This window comes from Saccostrea echinata, unplaced genomic scaffold, assembly GCF_033153115.1.
Source record: "Saccostrea echinata isolate AGI-Se365-2 ecotype Australia unplaced genomic scaffold, CSIRO_AGI_Sech_v1 ptg000001l, whole genome shotgun sequence".
In the NCBI taxonomy this organism is placed as follows: domain Eukaryota; kingdom Metazoa; phylum Mollusca; class Bivalvia; order Ostreida; family Ostreidae; genus Saccostrea; species Saccostrea echinata.
This window is the reverse complement of record NW_026889750.1, coordinates 1,665,198-1,684,798: the sequence shown is the minus strand read 5'-3', so window position 1 is coordinate 1,684,798 and position 19,601 is coordinate 1,665,198. Positions and strand designations below refer to the sequence as shown.

Below are 19,601 nucleotides of genomic sequence, written 5' to 3'. Positions count from 1 at the left end.
AGCGAATCTGGTTTTAAATTCTTAAAAAAACAAAACAAAACGAATCCCTCTAATATCTTTGGTACAAACTATTCTGAACATTTGTTTGAAAATGGCGACCACAACAACAGAGCGTGCTCATGAAATTTTAGACGATGAGACACTCGTCGAGGAGGTAGGTAGATTTTTTAACTAGTGTATTTTTTTCAATGAATATACTGTAAAAAAAAATAGATATATTCCATTGAAGTGATTGTTGTATTACAGTGTGAACTCCATGTATCATTCATCAATTCATGTTATGACTAATTCAGTCATGTTTTTCAATTCCCGATGTACAGGCGAGTCAGATTTTGTATTCAGACGTCAGAATTTAACCAGAGACATAAAAATCTGTTTTTTATGTCTGATTTAACTGAAGAAAAAAACACTCGATAATTTTTTTCTCATTTTTTTCTTTCAGTACGTCATAAATCATAGATACACTGTATAGTACAACTTAGACTGCCTGTTGCTGTCATGATCACTAAATGAAAAATAAAACTTAGAGCTGTGTTGGTTCTTTGTCATTATTTATATTCAAAGCTATATATGGCGTATCTGAGCTAAAAAATTAAAAATACCAGATTAAGTGTAGATAAACATGATATATGTTATTTACGTTCAAATTAAAATTTTCACTAATTTTGAACTTGAATAACGTACCCCACATTTCTATAGTTAAATTGACTTTAAACTGTGTCTGATATTTAAATGTGGAGTCGGTAAATAAATTGGTTATTGTTCTTTATAAAGTAATAAAATAAATAGAATTTTTTTTTTTTTATTTTATTTAGTCTGAACTTATCAAAAATACACCATAAACACCATATGTGACTTTAAGTGTTGTTCTTGATTGTCTAGCACTTTATTTATCGTGAAATATAACTTTTGAGACTCTATTATCTGTGATCCAAGTTTTCTCTGACTCTAGATAACCCTACTTTTATATTGTGACATATGTACATGTCATGATATAAAAGCAGGGGTTAGAGTCGGAGGAATGTCGGATTATATTAACTGAAGGGAAACTTTTTCACAGGAACTTATTGATCAATTAGAAAGAGAGGAGATTCCAGCACATATTCGGGAAGCCAGATTAGAAGCTCTGAAAAAACAGAGTGCTGACCTTCAACTTATGAAAGAAAAGCAGCATGGTCTATACACGTATGCTATTTTTACTTTTTGAGTTTCTCAGTCACTGCTGTAGCTAGATCACCAATTTTACGCAATACCTTATTTTTGGGATGTATGGTTTTTATAAGCAGGACAATGTTTTCACAAATTTGGTAATTGCTATTATAAAATACAGTAAAACTTGTCTAATCTGGACACCAGTCCTATGGTCCATATGAAATGGCTGGATTAGACAACATCAAAGAACAAGTCTCAATAAGGCTTATCTGTGGTCCCTGGTAACTTGTCAAATTTCGAACATTTATTAAAATTTTTAAAAATTAAATTTTATTATTAACTAATGTCTTTATTATTTGAACCATCATCTAAAAATGTCAAACAATAGATATATAGGCAGCATACAAAGCTGCACGTAGAAGGTAGGGTCCTTTGATTTTCATGAATTCCAAAAGAAATCAGTGACAGGTACACACTTCAAAGCTTTCATAAACACCGAGCACAGGTTTGTTCAGAGTCGAGTTTGAAATATAATGTCTATATTATATGTGTAAATGTTGAGTGGAAATATCTTTGTTGAACAACCCTGTGCTCTATGTTTTCTAATTAAAAGTATCAAGATTTTGAATCTCTTGGCTGACTTCATTTACATGCGATTAACCTCTTTTTGACCTGTTTAGAATCATAGCAAGCCAGTACATGGATTTGTATCGTTACGGGTAAATGCCCTCAGTAAATGTGCTAGTTCTCAGTTGAAACATGTGAAACGTACTCAGTTTTATATCGATCAGCAAGGACTTGTTTGTTTCATCTTGTTATAGCTTTTATTGCAAAAGTTTTGTAAATAGAAAATTGTATTTGTAGTTGATTGTGAATCTTGAACATATAATTCGTCTTTGAAAGAAAAACATCATAACAAGATCTTCTTTTTATAGTATCTAATCTAAATGTCTCCGCCCATTTCCATGTAATAGAGAAACCGTTGTCTGATCGGGGAAAATGTTCCGGCATTTTTTAGTGCGATAGGTGTTAAAAATAGGCTTGTACTTTTTGATATGTTTAATTATTCATTATAAATACACAATGTTTTAATTAGAAATACTTCATTATACACAATAAAAACAATTAAAATACCGTATGCTAATATTTAACCGGTAAACCAAGGGTGTAAAAAGGGACCACACTACTATACTTAAGTAAGAATACTCCTTTACTGAAAGGAACTTCCAGTTTTAGATCATAAATGCAAGATTTTGTAATACACAACAGATTAGACAAGTTTTACTGTATATGTAAGAATGAAATATTCACTAACAGATTGTCTAGGCAAGTTTTATAATTATGTGAAAATAAAGTTCTCTGGGATAAAAAGTGATTTCAAGACTAATGATAGTTTAAAGTTTTAATGTATTCATGACCGACTTACAGTCCCTGAAACGTTCTACTTTCCCATTTTTCCGTTCGCTCACCGTTCGTTCACCGTTCATTCAGCGTGCGTTCACCGTTCGTTCACCGTGCGTTCACCGTTCGCTCTCCGTTCACAGTTTTGCGTTCACCGTTCACAAAGCGTTCAGCGTTCGCTCTTCGTTCCGTTCACTTTGCGTTCACATTGCGTTCAGCGTTCACCTATCGTTCAGTTTTCATTGTCATTCGGAACTCCGAAGTGAAAGGACTTATCTTTTTGTAGGTTAGGAGTCACAGGTTTTTTTAATTTAATAACTAACATATCGTGTTTGAAGAATCATTATTTCATGGGGAAAAATATCTACGATGTATATTTTTATTATTCTAATTAGCTGTTAGGTTATTTATTAAATTACTCTGGAAAATAAATGTTGTTATAAGCACATTCTGTACCTATGTAGAACGATGCTGAAATATTTAACTAAGGGCAATGTGCAAATACTTCAAGCACTGCAACATTTCGTTGTTTTGTTAAAGAAGACAAATCGTTAATGGAGATATAATTATCCAAGTCAAATAATTACGCAGCAAAATTACGAAAATATTTATTTCTAACACGTTTTTTTTTCAATTACTACAGAAAATATTATAGAACTAGTTCTGAGAGTTATACATAGTACTGCGGATATCGTGTTAATTTATTATCTTTGGAGCGAATTAAATTGATGGTGTGGTTAAAGGAAATATTTATTTAAAATGTAATGCACTACAGAAATTTCTCTACTATATGTAAAGTCTATAGTTATAGAGAAAAAAATCTTTCTTCACCGTAACTTTATATGTTTGCCATTCGATATGATTAATAACCCCCCCTTTTCCCCCTAAATCGGTTACTTAGTCAGTATTGTATTTCCAGAATATTTTAATTAACATTTTTAAAAAAAAGTTAAGGTCTTTTCTAGAACAAAAATTTCAGTCTCAAAACAAACATGCATCTACAATAGTAGTTCAAAATGTACACGTGTCGGCGGTGGTATTTGGAATTGGCAGAGAGTATGTTTCAAATTCAAGTGTTAATGCCCAATGTATTTCATTCAATTATTATTCAAATGTTGGAATCAAATCTAGAAATGATAAAAATAAATGTTATAACTTGTTGGAAATACTCGCACTTCGTCTTCGATGTGACGAAACTTTCACACCTGCACAGTGTCGAATGATTTTGATTGACAGGACAAGCACGTGGACTTCGTGTGAACTTGAAGCAGGAAAATAAAAACGAGTATGACTGTTAAACAAATGGATATGATTTGTTAATAAAAAAAAATTACGTTCACTGTCTGATATATTTAGAAAAAAAATTTCAGAGTTTTTGTTTGATATAGGTACAAACATTTATTGAAGCCTGAAATGGGGGGGGGGGGCTAAAACGGAATCTCTCTCTCTCTCTCTCATTTGTCTGTTTAATAAAAACTGTATAACAGCATATTACTTGAATATCAAGTTCTGGAAATTGAATTTATAACAAATAATATGAATATGTATTTTTGTATTATCTTGTCCGAGTATAATCACGGCCATCTACAGATAAATGCTGCTCAATAAATATGGCCGTAGGAACCGGGGGGGGGGGGCAAGGGGGGGCGTGCCTCCCCTCCCCAATAATGTTGCCGATATATAGATTACTATAGAGAACATAGATACTATATGCTTGTGCCCCCCGCAATAAAAAGTCTGATGACCTTTTTTTTTTTTTTGCTTGTCAGGAAATTTTTGGTAGTGCCCCCTCAACTATCAACTGAAAATGTATGGCTGTGCCCCCCCCCCCCCCCCAAACCGAATTTGTTTCCTACGGGCCTGAATAAATCATCATGAAAAATAGAAATGACATACAATATGTTATTGTATTAAAAATTTAAAATAAGAGCGTATAAATGCAAAACGTCCACTGACCTTTGTAATTATTTTTTTTTTCATTACTTTACACGAAATCGCCTTAACACGAAGATATATGAATGAATGTTACAACCACTTTAATTTATTCTATAAGTCAGAAGTTTTCTCTGATTTGTTATCAAATAAGAACAAACATTTTTACTTTCCAACTAAAAAAAATATCTCTTATACTTCAGCGTTCGGCAACAATTGCAATGTTTTAATGCGATAAAAATCGTGTGATTAAAAACTTAATGTGCATGCATCGTCTTTCTCGGGACAATTTTGGAGAATTTATTTTATTGACTTATTTATTCATTCATTTATTGGTTTACTTATTTATTATTGATTTTTTTTTTTGGCACCTGACATTATAAAACAATAAAATAGTTTCAATGCAAGGAAAAGATCAGAGGCATTCCGAATATATCTTTCATCTTGCGTTCATCGTTCGTTCACCGTTCACTTTGCGTTCGCGTTTGCGCTCCGTTCGCGTTCTGCGTTCGCTCACCGTTCACCGTTCACACATCGTTCACCAAGTTGCGTTCAGCGGTCACTCATCGTTCACTCACCGTTCGCTCTGCGTTCGTTCACCGTTCGTTCAGCGTTCGCTCACCGTTCAAGTGGGAAAGTAGAACGTTTCAGGGACTGTAATTACTTTATATTTATTATACAATTCAGGCACTACATTTTGTTTCGTACAACAAAAATTCTGTAGTTTTTAAAGCATAGCACACTATATGATGTTATAAAACTTTAATTAGTATAAAACACAATATATGATGTTACAAAACTTTAGTATAAAACTGTTAATTAAAGTATATTCCATTGTATTGCATGCGTGTGTATTTTATCAATACTGTGGAAATATCATTGCTCATGGGGGGCCATTATTTGTGAATTTTGTGGGTCACTCTCACCCACAAATTTATACCAATACTGTGAAATCATACCTTTGTTCTTGGGGGACCAATGTTTGTGGATTTCATGGGTCACCCTCAAATTTGCATCCCCAAGGACCATATCTTGGTCAACCTAACAGTCCATTAAATCTTCTGAATATACCTATTACTCAGATACAAAATTATGTCCATATGAACCAGACTGCCCACAAACATTGTCCCCCACAAAGTAAAATGATTTCAAAGAACATGGTTATCTTTCTGATAATACTCACTACATTATTATGTGAGTAAATTTTGTCAGGAAATAATTGATATACTATATTGTTTAACAAAAAGTCAACATTATTTTACAGAGAGATTCCTGTGGAAAAGGGATTTCTAGATTTAACTACACAAGAAGAGAGATGTGTTGTACACTTTTTTCATGAAGATTTCAGGAGATGTGCAATCATGGATACACACTTAGAGGTATGTCATTAAAAACATTTTTTTATGTAAAAAAGAAAGAAACACAGAGAAGTCTTAAAATGAACTAGTGATTGATTTTATACATACTGGTTTTTGATAAATTTTTTTACTTCCCTCAATGAGTTTATTTGTAAATTATTTCTAAGTGAGTAGGATTCTGCCGAAGTTATAAATGAATTAAGCAAAATTTTAGGGAAAGTTTGGCTTGCTTGATTAATAGTAACATGGGGCAAAACATTGGAGAAGAATCAGGGAGTGGATCCATGATTTTTGGGGTTTGGAATAGAATGTACAGCTTGGTGGAATTCATTAATAGAAAACTATTGATGTCCTCATATGAGTAATGAAATAATTGTGCCATGGACCCTTTGCATTTTACTGTCTGACAATTGAACTTGTCTCTTGCCTGCAAGTAGTATCTGTTCAAAAGATAAGTAATGGTGATTGCTGGGCCTAAGCAGAGATTTTTGATCTGTAAATACTTTTGTCAGAGTAAAACTATTTAAACCTTGACATTATGAGAGCAGTATGGGAATGATCTTCCGACAATTTGATTATTTACTGAAGGTGTGAAATTATTACGACATTAAATTTCTCATGCACTCATCAATATCTTTATGTTATTTTTGCAGGCCTTGACAAAGAAATATTTTGAAACAAAGTTTGCCAAAATAAATGTAGATAAAGCAAAGTACTTTGTGGAGAAGCTTAAAATTCGAGTACTACCAGCAGTGTTGTGTTTCAAAAATGGACAAGTTGTAGACAGGTAAATTATTGCCATATAAATGTATGGTTGATTTAGTTTCATCATGCCTTGATAAAATTATTTTCATTAGTCTACCTGTCTGTCTGTTTCTAAACAGTTTTTCTGAGTACTGTTTCACCCACTGTTTTCACGGGCACTTGAAGTTAATGTAAATATATAGTATGTGCATGTATAAAAAAACATGCACTTTTATACATGCACATACTACCGTAAATCTGGAAATTTTTACTGTAGATAAATTTTTAGCAAATTTGCGTGTGCATTGCATTCGCAAAAATATTTTTCTTAAAAATAAATCAACAACAAAAAATGTGAACAAAAAGTTTGCTGACAGCTGGTGGCTATTTTTTTTAACCCAGTGAACAGGTGTTCATAAGCAGTAGCCAATTTAAGAAACCTGTTTATACTACAAGCTAATTACCCGTGATAATCCATGCATGGAAAGTGTCTTCACTACATTCATGTCTCTTTTAAATTATTTCTCCAAGAAAGAGAGGCCAGTTTTATACATATTATGTAATTCAATATTAATTAGACGTTTTTTCTCTTCTTATACCCGGGAGAATGTTTTTATCTGAAGGTTATTTAAAGCTGACATCGTTTTATGTACATGCGTGATTTAATAAAATGTTATGACAACTTTAAACAGTTTAGATGTTTTATTGCTTTTAATATTTTTATCTGATTATTGAACGTTGCAATCGTTTAATATTGTATGTGCATGCGTAATTTATTGTATGTATGTATGCGTTATTTATAATCTGATTATTGAACGTTGGCATCGCTTAATATTGTATACGGACGAGTACATGCGTGATTTATTGTACGTACATGCGTTACGTATAAACTGTTTTGAAAATTTTAAGCGCTTTTCAATTGAACACCAATGGCAATTCGCAAAATTTTGAAACGTAAAAATTAAATCAACAGTTTTTTGACCCAGATTCACAAAAATAAATCGACATAAAAATTTCCAGATCTACGGTATATATTTACATTAACTTCCAGTGCCCATGACTGTTTTGATTGGTTTGAATACATGTATAGAGATGACAATTATAATGCATTAATCCCATCTACAATTATAATGCATTAATCCCGTCTACAGTTGAACTTGAGCATCTTGAACACCGATATCCAGAATACCATGGATATGTCAAACCGATTTGAAAGTCCCTACCACTTATTCTTTAAGTATTTTACCCCTGATATCTCGAATCCTTGGATATCTCAAAAGTTTTTTTCTTGGTGAGGTCCCATCAAGTTTGAGTAATGAGGTTTGACTATATAAGTGAATAGTGTTGCTTGACAATTGTTAATTTCCTTCAAAATGCTACTGCTCTTAAAATTTTGGTCAAATTTTATCAAAATAATTATTAGGTGAAACTCAATGTAAAATTTAGATTTAGTTATTAACAAAAGATACATATTTTAATTTTTCCAGTTATTTGAATGCACTGTTTCATGGCTATAAAACACAATATGGTACATGTATCCAAGGGTCCTCTCTACACTGCCCACTGATTTCAGGGAGGTACCCTGTAATTATAGAGATCCACCATTTGATATAGAATAAAACAAATTTCAATATGCACTGTAGTACATAGTTTGTAATTAATTCAAGTACTCTACATGTAACTTTATATCAGACCTTGATAGAGTAATTGAAAACTTTATTTGCATGTGAGTAATCAAATGTGACTTTTCCATATCAGTACTTCTTTGTCTGAAAATTTTTCCTGGCTAAAAAAGGCACTAATTGTATGTTAAAAATGAACTTGAAAATTTTATTATGTACTCCTTCACGCTGCCTATATAATTTTCTCAAAGTCCATTAAACATTTTTCATTAGTGTATAGAGAGTCCTCAATTCAATATTTTACAATTTCTGTCTCAGATTATAAAATCAGCCTGATAAATGTGGACTTCTTTAGAACATAAATGTTCCTTTCTTGATTGATATTTTTTCATAAAAAAGTTAATAGAGGTTCCTTTGAAACATACAAAAATCTAGAGGCCCAAGGGCTTTAAGGATCACCTGAGTAATACAAGCCACTTAATGTATAACATAGGTGAATCCTTAATGGGAAATAACTTCTCTCAAAGTACAGTAAAATTTTTCTACATTTTCAAGAGAGCCATGCCCTAACACCAGAACACCTTCTTCCAGCATGCTAGAGGTTCACGGCAAGATACTTTTGACTTGGCACTGCATTGCTGGTTAAAAAAAACCTTTGCTAATTACAACTATGTACATGTACTTGATTTATCTGCTAGATGCCCAGGAGCAGAGAAAATCTTTTTTAGACAGAAAAAGCTTTTCCACTACATGATAAATAGAGTCCCAACTTAACACCAGAATCCCTGTCCCAGGGGCCATGAATTTCACAATTTAGGAAGAGGAACCCATGTTCATAACCATGCAATTAGTTTGTCTACTAAATATTCAGGAGCAGAGAAGAGTTTCAAAGAATTGATGCATTTTCACTATGTGGTCAATAGAGCCCCGGCCTGCACCAGAACTCCTGACCCTGACCAACAGATGAAAACTGATTGCAATCTAGGTCACCTGAGTGACTCAGGTGACCTAAAGAAAAAAACTGAAAAAAAAAATTTTATCATGTATTATTCTGTCTGATGTAGAGGAGGATTAATTGTAAAAACAAGAACAACTACTATCGTACTCCAGGTGTAACCCTCTCACAAGCTGGTGCAAGTTCAAACCAGTATAGCTAGAGTCTCGCCAGAGACTGTTAATTATTCTGTTTCCATTTAATTATAGAATGAATACTTAATCCCAAAGTTCACATAGTGTTCACTGAATATCTGTCCATCAGTTCTCTCATTTTTAGCTCACCTCAACGAAGTTGGGGGAGCTTATGTAATACCCTCAGCGTCGGTGTCGGCGTCGGCATCCCAGGTTAAGGTTTTTGGAGCAGTTTTCTTTTCAAGTACTTCTATGGCCTATATTAGTCAGAAATAGATGGAGGATGCTTCTAGTGTGTTTTATTGTACCAGTCAAGGTTTCAGATGCTGCAATTTCAGCTAAAGAATGACCAGGTTAATGTTTTTGGAGCAGGTTAAAGTTTTTGGAGCAGGTTAAAGTTTTTGGAGCAGGTCTCATTTCCAAGTAACTATAAGCCCTATATTGACCAAACTTGCATGGATGATACATCTAAGGATGCACACTACTAAACTTGCTTTGGATGCTGGATCTGACCTATATTTTCCGGATGAGTGACCAGGTTAAATTTTGGAGCAGATCTCATTTCCAAGTAACTATAAGCCCTATATTGACCAAACTTGCATGGATGATACATCTAAGGATGCACACTACTGGACTTGCTTTGGATGCTGGATCTGACCTATATTTTCTGGATGAGTGACTAGGATAAAGTTTTTGGAGTAGATCTCATTTCCAAGTAACCGTTCACAGTAGCTCAGTCGGTAGAGCGCTCGCTTCGTGATCGGGAGGTCGTGAGTTCGAATCTCGGCCGCGACTGACCTAAGTCGATAAAAAATGGGTAGCAACTGTTCCTTCGCCATGCGCTCGGCACTTTGAAGTGAAAGTTGCGGGTCCTTCGGATGAGACCTTAAAAACCGAAGCCCCGTGTCACGGCAGGCGTTGGCACAATAAAGATCCCTCACTGCTCAATGGCCCTGAGTGCCGAGTAAAGGTCAAAATTTGAAGCCCTTCACCGGTATATGGTGACGTCTCTATATGAGTGAAAAATTCTCAAATGGGACGTAAAACAATATACAATCAATCAATCATTTCCAAGTAACTATAAGCACTATATTGACCAAACTTGCATGGATGATACATCTAAGGATGCACACTACTGGACTTGCTTCGGATGCTGGATCTGACCTATATTTTCCGGATGAGTGACCAGGTTAAAGTTTTTGGAGCAGATCTCATTTCCAAGTAACTAAAAGCCCTTTATTATACCTCCAATTAGAATGAAAGAATCTGATTGGTTGATGAGAAAACATTAAAATTAGCTTATGACCCGTTTTTGTGTCATATGACCATTAATGACTTGATTGTTGATTGTGTATGAGATATTGACCGGTCATTAATATTATTGACCGCTGAACCTGACCTGTGCAGAAAATAAAAATGGCGGAACATATGGCCGCTTCGTTTTTTCTTCATGGTTACTGTACCGTTTTTAGATAAAGACTATAACTGTAAGTTATTCTTGAGAAATAAGATATAGACTATAAAATTGTGTACTACGTCACTTCTCATGAGTTATTTTGTCGTCTGTTTACAAAAACGATGGCTGGCGAATCGAGGTTTGCAACTCTGACAAGTGAGGAACTACAAGCAATCAGTGTTCGAAATTAGCGTCGGCCCGTCGGTCCTGCGCCGACGTACAAACGGAAGGACTCACGAATAGTATGACTAAATGGGTCCTTGAAATAATTTTGGGCCGATGATGATATCTTCTTTTCATGTGCATTTTAAATAAATACTGAAGATTTAATTTTTTTTCCTGCGTGGAATAAATTTACGCTATATGTATGCGGTTACAAACTTTCTACGGAAAATTGTCCAAGTATACTTATAAGTACATTTTAACAACATATTGTGGTAATCTAAGAAACCTGTGTAATTTTCTACCCGCCGATTTTAAAAACAGAAATTGTAATTCCAAGGAAAAATCTAAACACATGTTAAGCTCTTTACATGTTATATATGACCAAGTAAGACTGTTTGACGATTGATGTTTTACCGTGTCATATTGTTAATACTTGCGAGTTGTAGTTACCCTTTATTAAATTGACATATTTCATATGAAGCAATAAATTTACCGAGATCATCAATACGTAAAAGTTTATTTTTCCCAAATATTTTATGGTATTAATAATTTTTGGGCCTACGCTGCCCTGGAAGGACTCATGTGGTCCCTTTCTCTGTGGGTCCTTTGGACCCATAGAAAATAATTCTGAATTTCGAACACTGCAAGCAATCCTAGAAAACCGCGATAGTTCCAACACAAAACAATGTGTAGACTCGGCGAAACGAGTGTTCATTACATACTGCACTGAAAAAGGACTGATTGTGGACAAAATACTGCAAAAAACAAAAGGCGAAATTGCTGAAATTCTGATCAACTTTTACGCTGAACTCCGAAGAAAAGATGGTGAATTGTGTAGTAGATCTTCCATGATCAGCATCAGGTTTGGTTTGCAGAGATTTTTCCAAAAAATTAACTATGACATTATTAATGACCCAGATTTTCGTCTATCAAACGAAATGTTCAAGGCAGTTTTAACAAACATCAAACGAACTGGAAAGGGAACCACTCAACACAAGGAAATTATCAGCGATGCTGACATGGCAACATTGTATAGTAGCGGCGTCCTAAACGGAAACAGTCCACAGGGATTGCAATATAAAGTTTTTCTTGATGTGATGTTCTACACATGTAGAAGAGGAAGGGAAAATCTGAGAAGCATGAAGAAAACTGATTTTGTTTTGAGGACAGATGGCCAAGGAAGGAGGTATTATCTTAATGTCGCTCAGTATGAAACCAAAAATCACAGAGGAAGTGATGTGAATGACCATGATGCATCTTCAGCAAGAATATATGAAATACCAGGTAATATACTTCTTGAAATACATGTAAAATAAAATTAATGTAAACTTCAGCATTTACTAATTTTAGATCATATATTTGTCTATGTGACAATTTTCATGAATTCAACTGATTTACAATTTTTCATATGTCCATGTAGGTGATGAGAAGTGTCCTGTGTCTAGTCTGGAGAAATACCTCGGAAAGCTGAATCCAAATTGTGAAAGTTTTTGGCAGAGACCGAAGCGCCATATCAACGATTCAGATGCTGTTTGGTATGACAATTCTCCAGTAGGTCATAATACTTTGGGAAATTTTATGAAAACAATATCTATGAAAGCCGAACTCTCAACTCTGTATACAAACCACTGCATACGTGCCACGTGTATTACTAGTTTGGATCAGCGTGGGATAGAAGCTCGACACATCATGTCTGTCAGTGGACATAAGTCCGAAACTTCCATAAAAAGCTATTCAAGATGTGTAAGTGAAACAAAAAAGCAAGAAATGTTTGATGTATTGTCATCTGTGGTTTACCCATCACCAAAGCTAGGGCTAGAAAACCCAGTTGTTCCAACAAATTCTTGTACCAGTACTTCAGAAAGTCAGCTCTTAAATTTGAATAACTGTGAATTTGAGACTGTCAGTACCAAACAATTGCTATCTGAAGTCCTACCTGATGAAAATGGTTCAGATTTGTTTGCAAATGTTCCAGAAGAAAAGGAGAATGTTAAAGTTGACCAAACGCCTCAAAACTCTTGTGGCCCATTATTCAGAAATGTCGGTCAAGTGCACATTCACTATTACATGGGAAAAGAACAACAAAAGTAAAGATACTGTAAAGTTCTTTATTGGACTCTGTAAATCATTTAATGATTCTAAGATGTGTTTTTTCACTTTTCAATTGAACTTTCAAATTCAAAGTTATTGCTGCTTAAATCGTTATTTCACAATATGCATTATTCTGTTGAAATAAAATGTTACATGTGTTAAAATTGATAATTATTATTATTATTGTCGGTATAATAAAACAATTGATCACCCTTCATGAGGTCAGCATGGTGAAATGATGCCCCTTGACCTGACCCACTCGATGACCTGACCTGACCTCGGCCGTTGGCCTCGGTCAGGTCAGGTCACCTCGTGGGTCAGGTCTCGGGTCATCATTTCACCATGTTGACCTCATGAAGGGTGATTAATTGTATAATATTGACCAAACTTGCATGGATGATACATTTAAGGTTGCACACTACTAGACTTGCTTCGGATGCTGAATCTGAACTATATTTTCTGGATGAGTGACCAGGCTAAAGTTTTTGGAGCAGATGTCATTTCCAAGTAACTATAAACCCTATGTTGACCAAACTTGCATGGATGATACATCTAAGGATTCACACTACTGAACTTGCTTCGGATGCTGGACTTGACCTACATTTTCCGGATGAGTAACCAGATTAAAGTTTTTGGAGCAGATCTCATTTCCAAGTAACTTTACGGCCTATCTGAACCAAACTTGCATGGATGATGCATCAAGGGACGAACAATCTCAAGACTTGCTTCGGATGCTGGATTTGACTTAAATTTTCTGGATGAGTGACTAGTTTTAAGTTTTCAGATAAGTCTATTCCCAAGTAACTGCAAGCTCTATCAGACCAAAATTGCATAAATGTTGCATCTAGGGATGCACACTCCTAGATTATTAGTTTAGTGTGGGACTTTGCCTTACTTAAAGACAACATTCGTTGAGGTGAGCTCTGTAATCTCTGATTACCTATGTTTTTTTCTAAATTATGAGCCCGTCTCTGAATTGTTGATGTTGGTTTTATTGGTCTGCATCAACAGAAATGTTAAGCTGTTGCAACTATAGTTCTATTTTGATTGTCATCTTCCAACTTCATACATCATTTAATCAGTTCAATATACAGCTATTATTCTGTAATTCAAGGTTGGCCTTGAGTTTGATCTTTGACCTTGATGTTGGTCAATATACTCAATGCAAAATTTTTGGCTTTGTTGTAGTGTCCTAATTTGGTTACAATTAATAATTTTACATATAAGTAAATCACAAGAAGTTTATTGCCTTTGATTTATAAATTTCAAACTTTGTTATAGATGAACTATTCTAATCATATTGTCTGTCATAAGTTGGTAAGTCATGAGGCATTTTCAATGCAACTTTCAGAGTTGGTCAAGACCTTGACCTTGAATTGGTATTGCATGCTTCTGTCTATGGTTTTCTTCATTTTGTTTGTCAGTAATTTTGGACTCAATACAGCATGAGTTTATTAGGTAATATGTGAAAATTTTGCATCTGTCATACTGTTTAGCATTTTCTTTTATTAACCAGATTAACACATTGAAAAAAATCACATAATGTGATAAAAGCTGTTTGATGAAAAATTGATTACAATTCAAGTCAGGGTCACTAACATTTTTCCCATTGCTTTTGTTAGTGTTTTACTACTGAATGACAGTATTCCATCATCCCAATAATGTTTATTGCAGTTACAGGCTTGTAATTTACCCAAGCCTTAAATTTGCTCGTGCACATTGAAGAATCTTTAATATACTTGTTGCAAATACCCAGTAATGACATGGTTTGAATAAAATTCTGATATTTTTTTCTGTGTCAAGATGCAAAAAAAAAAAATAGTGCTTTCCTTCTGACCAGTATTTTTATCAATTTTCAGGATAATTGGTTTTGAAGAACTTGGGAACACCGACAGCTTTCCTACCTCAGTTTTAGAAAAAAGACTTGGGAAATCAGGTAAAACAATGTTGCAGATCAGAGCCACAAACTTTAGGTTAAAACTGTTCCATTAACAATTCTGTTAATTTGTTAACCATTTATATTTTTCTACATTGTAGGTGTTATAGACGTTCCAGATGTCAGACCAACCAATAAAACTGTTTTCGGTTTTAATAAACCATCCGACGATTGTAGTAGTGATGATGATGATTATTAAATAATTTTTAATTAAGTGTCGTTTATCATATTTTCAAATTTAAATGTTACAGTCAGAGTAATTTGAATGTACCAAGATTTCTAAATGATACAGCTCCTGTCAAAGAGTTCGGGGCACCAGGGTTCAAATCCTGGTCTGGTCTGTTATTCTTTTTTTTCCAGTACATTTTTGTACTGTACCATGTCCTAGAGTGACAGGTAAATGTTCTGCATTTGGGGCAAAGAGATTTGAGGACAAATGAATGTGGCATTCAGGCAGGTTTATATGCAAGAAGCCAATTTATCTCAATTGGGAAAGCACCTGTCTACAGTAATAGGGCCCGGTAACCCCGGTTGCAAATCCTCTGCAAAATTTTATGGTTCAGTGTCCTTTGGGTCAATGTATAATGCTCTGCTGAATGTCTGACCACTTTTTCATACATTACTTTCCTTGTCTGTAATTCTCATTTTCAAAGATCCGACTCCTTCCATGAAACAAGCTTATGCTTGACAGCCAGTCATCTTAAAGAATTAAGAAACAAACAAGAGGCCCATGGGCCTTGAATCGCTCTTCTGATAAACTGTACAACCTATCACTTCTATTTGAAGCCTCGAAGTATCCTGTATATTTACATAAACCCTTGAAATTCCAATTCACACTCTGAGAACCCAAGATGATTCTAAGCCAATTAGTACCTGAGAGTTGGTCATGGTGACCTACTTATCACTTGTCATTCTCTGAGGACCCATCAACTAAGTTTGATGATTCTAAGCCAATTAATACCTAAAATATTTTTTAAAATTATAATCATAAAATTTTAGAAGTAGGTCAAAGTGACCTACTTTTCAATTGTTTTACTCCAAGGACCCAAGATGCATCAACTGACAAAGTTTGATGATTCTAAGCCAATTAGTACCTGTAATATTTAATTAAAGCCATAAATTTTCAAAAGTAGGTCACCGTGACCTACTTTTCAGTTGCTGTACTCCGAGGACCAAAGATACATCGACTGACAAAGTTTGATGATTCTAGCCAATAAGTACCCAAAATATTTAATTACAGCCATAAATTTTCAAAAGTAGGTCACAGTGACCTACTTTTCAGTCAACCTACTCAGAGGACCAAAGATGCATCAACTGACAAATTTTGACGATTCTAAGCCAAATAATTCCTGAAAATATTAAATACAGCCATAAAATTTCAAAAGTAGGTCACCGTGACCTACTTTTCAGTTGTTGTACTCCGAGGACCCAAGACGCATCAACTGACAAAGTTTAATGATTCTAAGCCAATTAGTACCCGAAATATTTGATTAAAGCCATAAATTTTCAAAAGTAGGTCACGGTGACCTACTTTTCAGTTGTTGTACTCCGAGGACCTATGACGGCTAAACTGACAAAGTTTTATGATTCTAAGCCAATTAGTACCTGAAATATTTTATTAAAGCCATAAATTTTCCAAAATTAGGTCATGGTGACCTACTTTTTAGTCAACCTACTTCGAAGACCCATGACGCATCAACTGACAAAGTTTGATGATTCTAAGCCAATTAGTACCCGAAATATTTAATTAAAGCCATAAATTTTCAAAAGTAGGTCACGGTGACCTACTTTTTAGTCGATCTACTCTGAAGACCCAAGATGCATCAACTGACAAAGTTTGATGATTCTAAGCCAATTAGTACCCGAAATATTTAATTAACGCCATAAATTTTCAAAAGTAGGTCACTGTGACCTACTTTTTAGTCGACCTACTCCGAAGACCCAAGATGCATCAACTGACAAAGTTTGATGATTCTAAGCCAATTAGTACCTGAAATATTTAATTATAGTCATATAAATTGAAAAGTAGGTCACGGTGACCTACTTTTCAGTTGACCTTTTTTGAGGACCCAAGATGCATCAACTTACAAAGTTTTATGATCATAGGACTTAAAATGTCCAAATTATGCCTCTAAAACGCTTTGAAATCGAATGCCTGCAAAGTTCAAAAAGTAGGTCACTGTGACCTACTTTTTAATAAATATGTTTTATGGCCCCAAGATGCATCATCTTACAAGATTTAATGATTCTAAGCCTCCCCGTATTCGAATTAATGACCTTAATTGTTTTAAAAAAGATAAGCCATAAAATTCAAAAAGTAGGTCAAGGTGACCTACTTTTTAGTTGACGTACTTTGAGGACCCAAGATGCATCAACTGACAAAGTTTGATGATCATAGGCCTTAAATAGTTCAAAATATGCCTCTAAATCATTTTGAAAAAGAATGGCCGCAAAATTTAAATAGTAGGTCACCATGACCTACTTTTGAGTCAACATGATATGAGGTCCTTAGATGCACCAACTGACAAGATTTGATGATCCTAGTCCTTATAGTAAGCAAAATATCAACATTTTAATAAAATGTAATTTTTGGTCAACTTTGAAGTGACCTTGAGACCACGCCCTTTGCCCCAGGGTAAATCCCCGTGCAAATTTTAATCTACAACATATCCTCATCCTTTTGTGTAAGTTTGGTGATAATCTGCCCAGTGGTTCTTGAGAAGAAGATTTTTTAGCAACCAGTACTTTTGTTTCTATTTTCCTAATTATCTCCCCTTGTTAAAGGGTCACAACCCCAGTTTTAGTATAAAAGGGAGCCCTTGGGCCAAGGATACCCTGTGACAAATTTGACAATAATTGGCCAAGGGGTTCTTGAGTTATGGCCCATATTCTAAAAAGTTTACGCACACCGCACAAATGGCCGTAGCATTAGCTCTTTGAGCCTTTGGCTCAGAAGAGCTAAAAATGTACTGCAAGTTATACCAAATGGCACATGATAAATTAAATACACTTTTTACCAGTAATAAAAGGTGTACAACTGATCCAATTCAGTAATGAAAGATTAAAAACCACTAATCCATGTGTTTCTTGGGGTTTAGTTCTGCATTTCATATTTTTGAAGTGAAATGAAAATCATCCAACATTTGCAATTCATCATAATTATATGAATGACACTTTGTTTTTTCCAGTCAAGATTTATTGAACATGAAATTTATGTGAAACATCATAATAAATAAATTTTGCTTAATGAAAATCTAAACATCTAAAAATATGGTAATTTTATACAAATCTGCAAGAGAAAGTTTTACACATTTCGAAATAGAAATCATAGTCTGCAGATGGTTTGCCAAATTGATATTAAATTGTTCATACAGCTTAAAAACTGCTTCAGAGAAATCTTCAAACTAAAAATCTAATAAGTAATTAACACATTGGAAAATTATCAACAGATAACGTGTACACATGAAAACTTGAAGCATGTTTTTAACAAGTAAAAATGTTCCGTTACTACACGAGTCAAAACATTTCACACTAATGTTCAAAAAAACAACTAAATGCATTGCATGCACCAGTTCAAATCCTGTGCACCATGATCCAATTTCCTTCTCATTAAAGGAAAAAATTCAGAAAATACAATAAAACAATACATTCTGTACAGGATTTCTATTACATGTATTTGCCTGCCTTTAAATCAATACACATGTACTTTTGGTAGAATACACAGCAGAATACTTCATTAATTTATAAGAATTTTTTATTCATTCAAAGGGGCAATGAATGACTCCGGGCATTTCAAACAAAATCTATAAGAGCCGAGACCACACCCTTTATTTTAAATAAAGTAATATTGAAAAGAAGAAGATATTCCTTGACAACAGTCAATATAAAAATTATCACATAGATGAAATGTATGCACACAAGATTCACCATAAAATATTTAGACAATACTGTATACTAGATTATTTTAGTGACAGGATTTAGCGATTTTATTCTGAAAGTGGGTATTGTATGTACATAATTAGTGGAAATAATTTTTGGTGATTTTTGGGATATATATATATGTTTTCCAAGACAATATTTTTGATTTAAATAATAGCAACATTTCTTTTTAGCTAATAATGCCAACAGTAGATGGTCACCAAAAATTCCTGTTATACTGTACTTCTGTGACATAAAAGACAGGCAATACCATTACATGATGTTTTAACATAGGATTTTGTTAATTACAGCAGTTTTCATACACAGGTTAGATACACTTGGACTAGAAGTTAAATGTAGGTTTAACAGAATACAGTAAAACAAGTCATTTCTGAATGCTATAACTTTTTGTAATTCAGATACTTTACAAGGAAGCATTCCAATTTTCATTCTTTCGATTCTAACCAATGGGTAACTTTCTGATTACATATCAGAACTCTTTTGTAAAAAAGCACAGAAAAAGTAGAGGAAATATAAGCCCCAACCATAAATGTGCTGAAAAGATTTGTTTCTGCGTCTCAAATTCAGCAAATTAACCAAAAAAAATGTTTTTCTATAAAATCAAAGCCTGATGCATATAGTAATTATTATCTTCCACTCACATAATTATTTAAAATTATTTTAATCCCATTAATGAT

The 19,601-nt window shown here is 34.0% G+C and overlaps 2 protein-coding genes across 2 annotated transcripts; both read left to right on the top strand.

Annotated features, from left to right (window-relative positions):
• Positions 1-82: 82 nt before the first annotated feature.
• On the top strand, positions 83-15,199 carry LOC133199916 (uncharacterized). The gene is made up of 6 exons (XM_061336037.1): positions 83-154; positions 1,061-1,185; positions 5,750-5,864; positions 6,497-6,630; positions 14,909-14,985; positions 15,087-15,199. Exons 1-6 carry the CDS (start codon positions 92-94, stop codon positions 15,182-15,184), a joined length of 612 nt encoding a protein of 203 aa, XP_061192021.1. The 5' UTR covers positions 83-91; the 3' UTR covers positions 15,185-15,199.
• On the top strand, positions 11,788-13,132 carry LOC133198896 (uncharacterized). The gene is made up of 2 exons (XM_061335083.1): positions 11,788-12,242; positions 12,379-13,132. Exons 1-2 carry the CDS (start codon positions 11,807-11,809, stop codon positions 13,047-13,049), a joined length of 1,107 nt encoding a protein of 368 aa, XP_061191067.1. The 5' UTR covers positions 11,788-11,806; the 3' UTR covers positions 13,050-13,132.
• Positions 15,200-19,601: the final 4,402 nt, after the last annotated feature.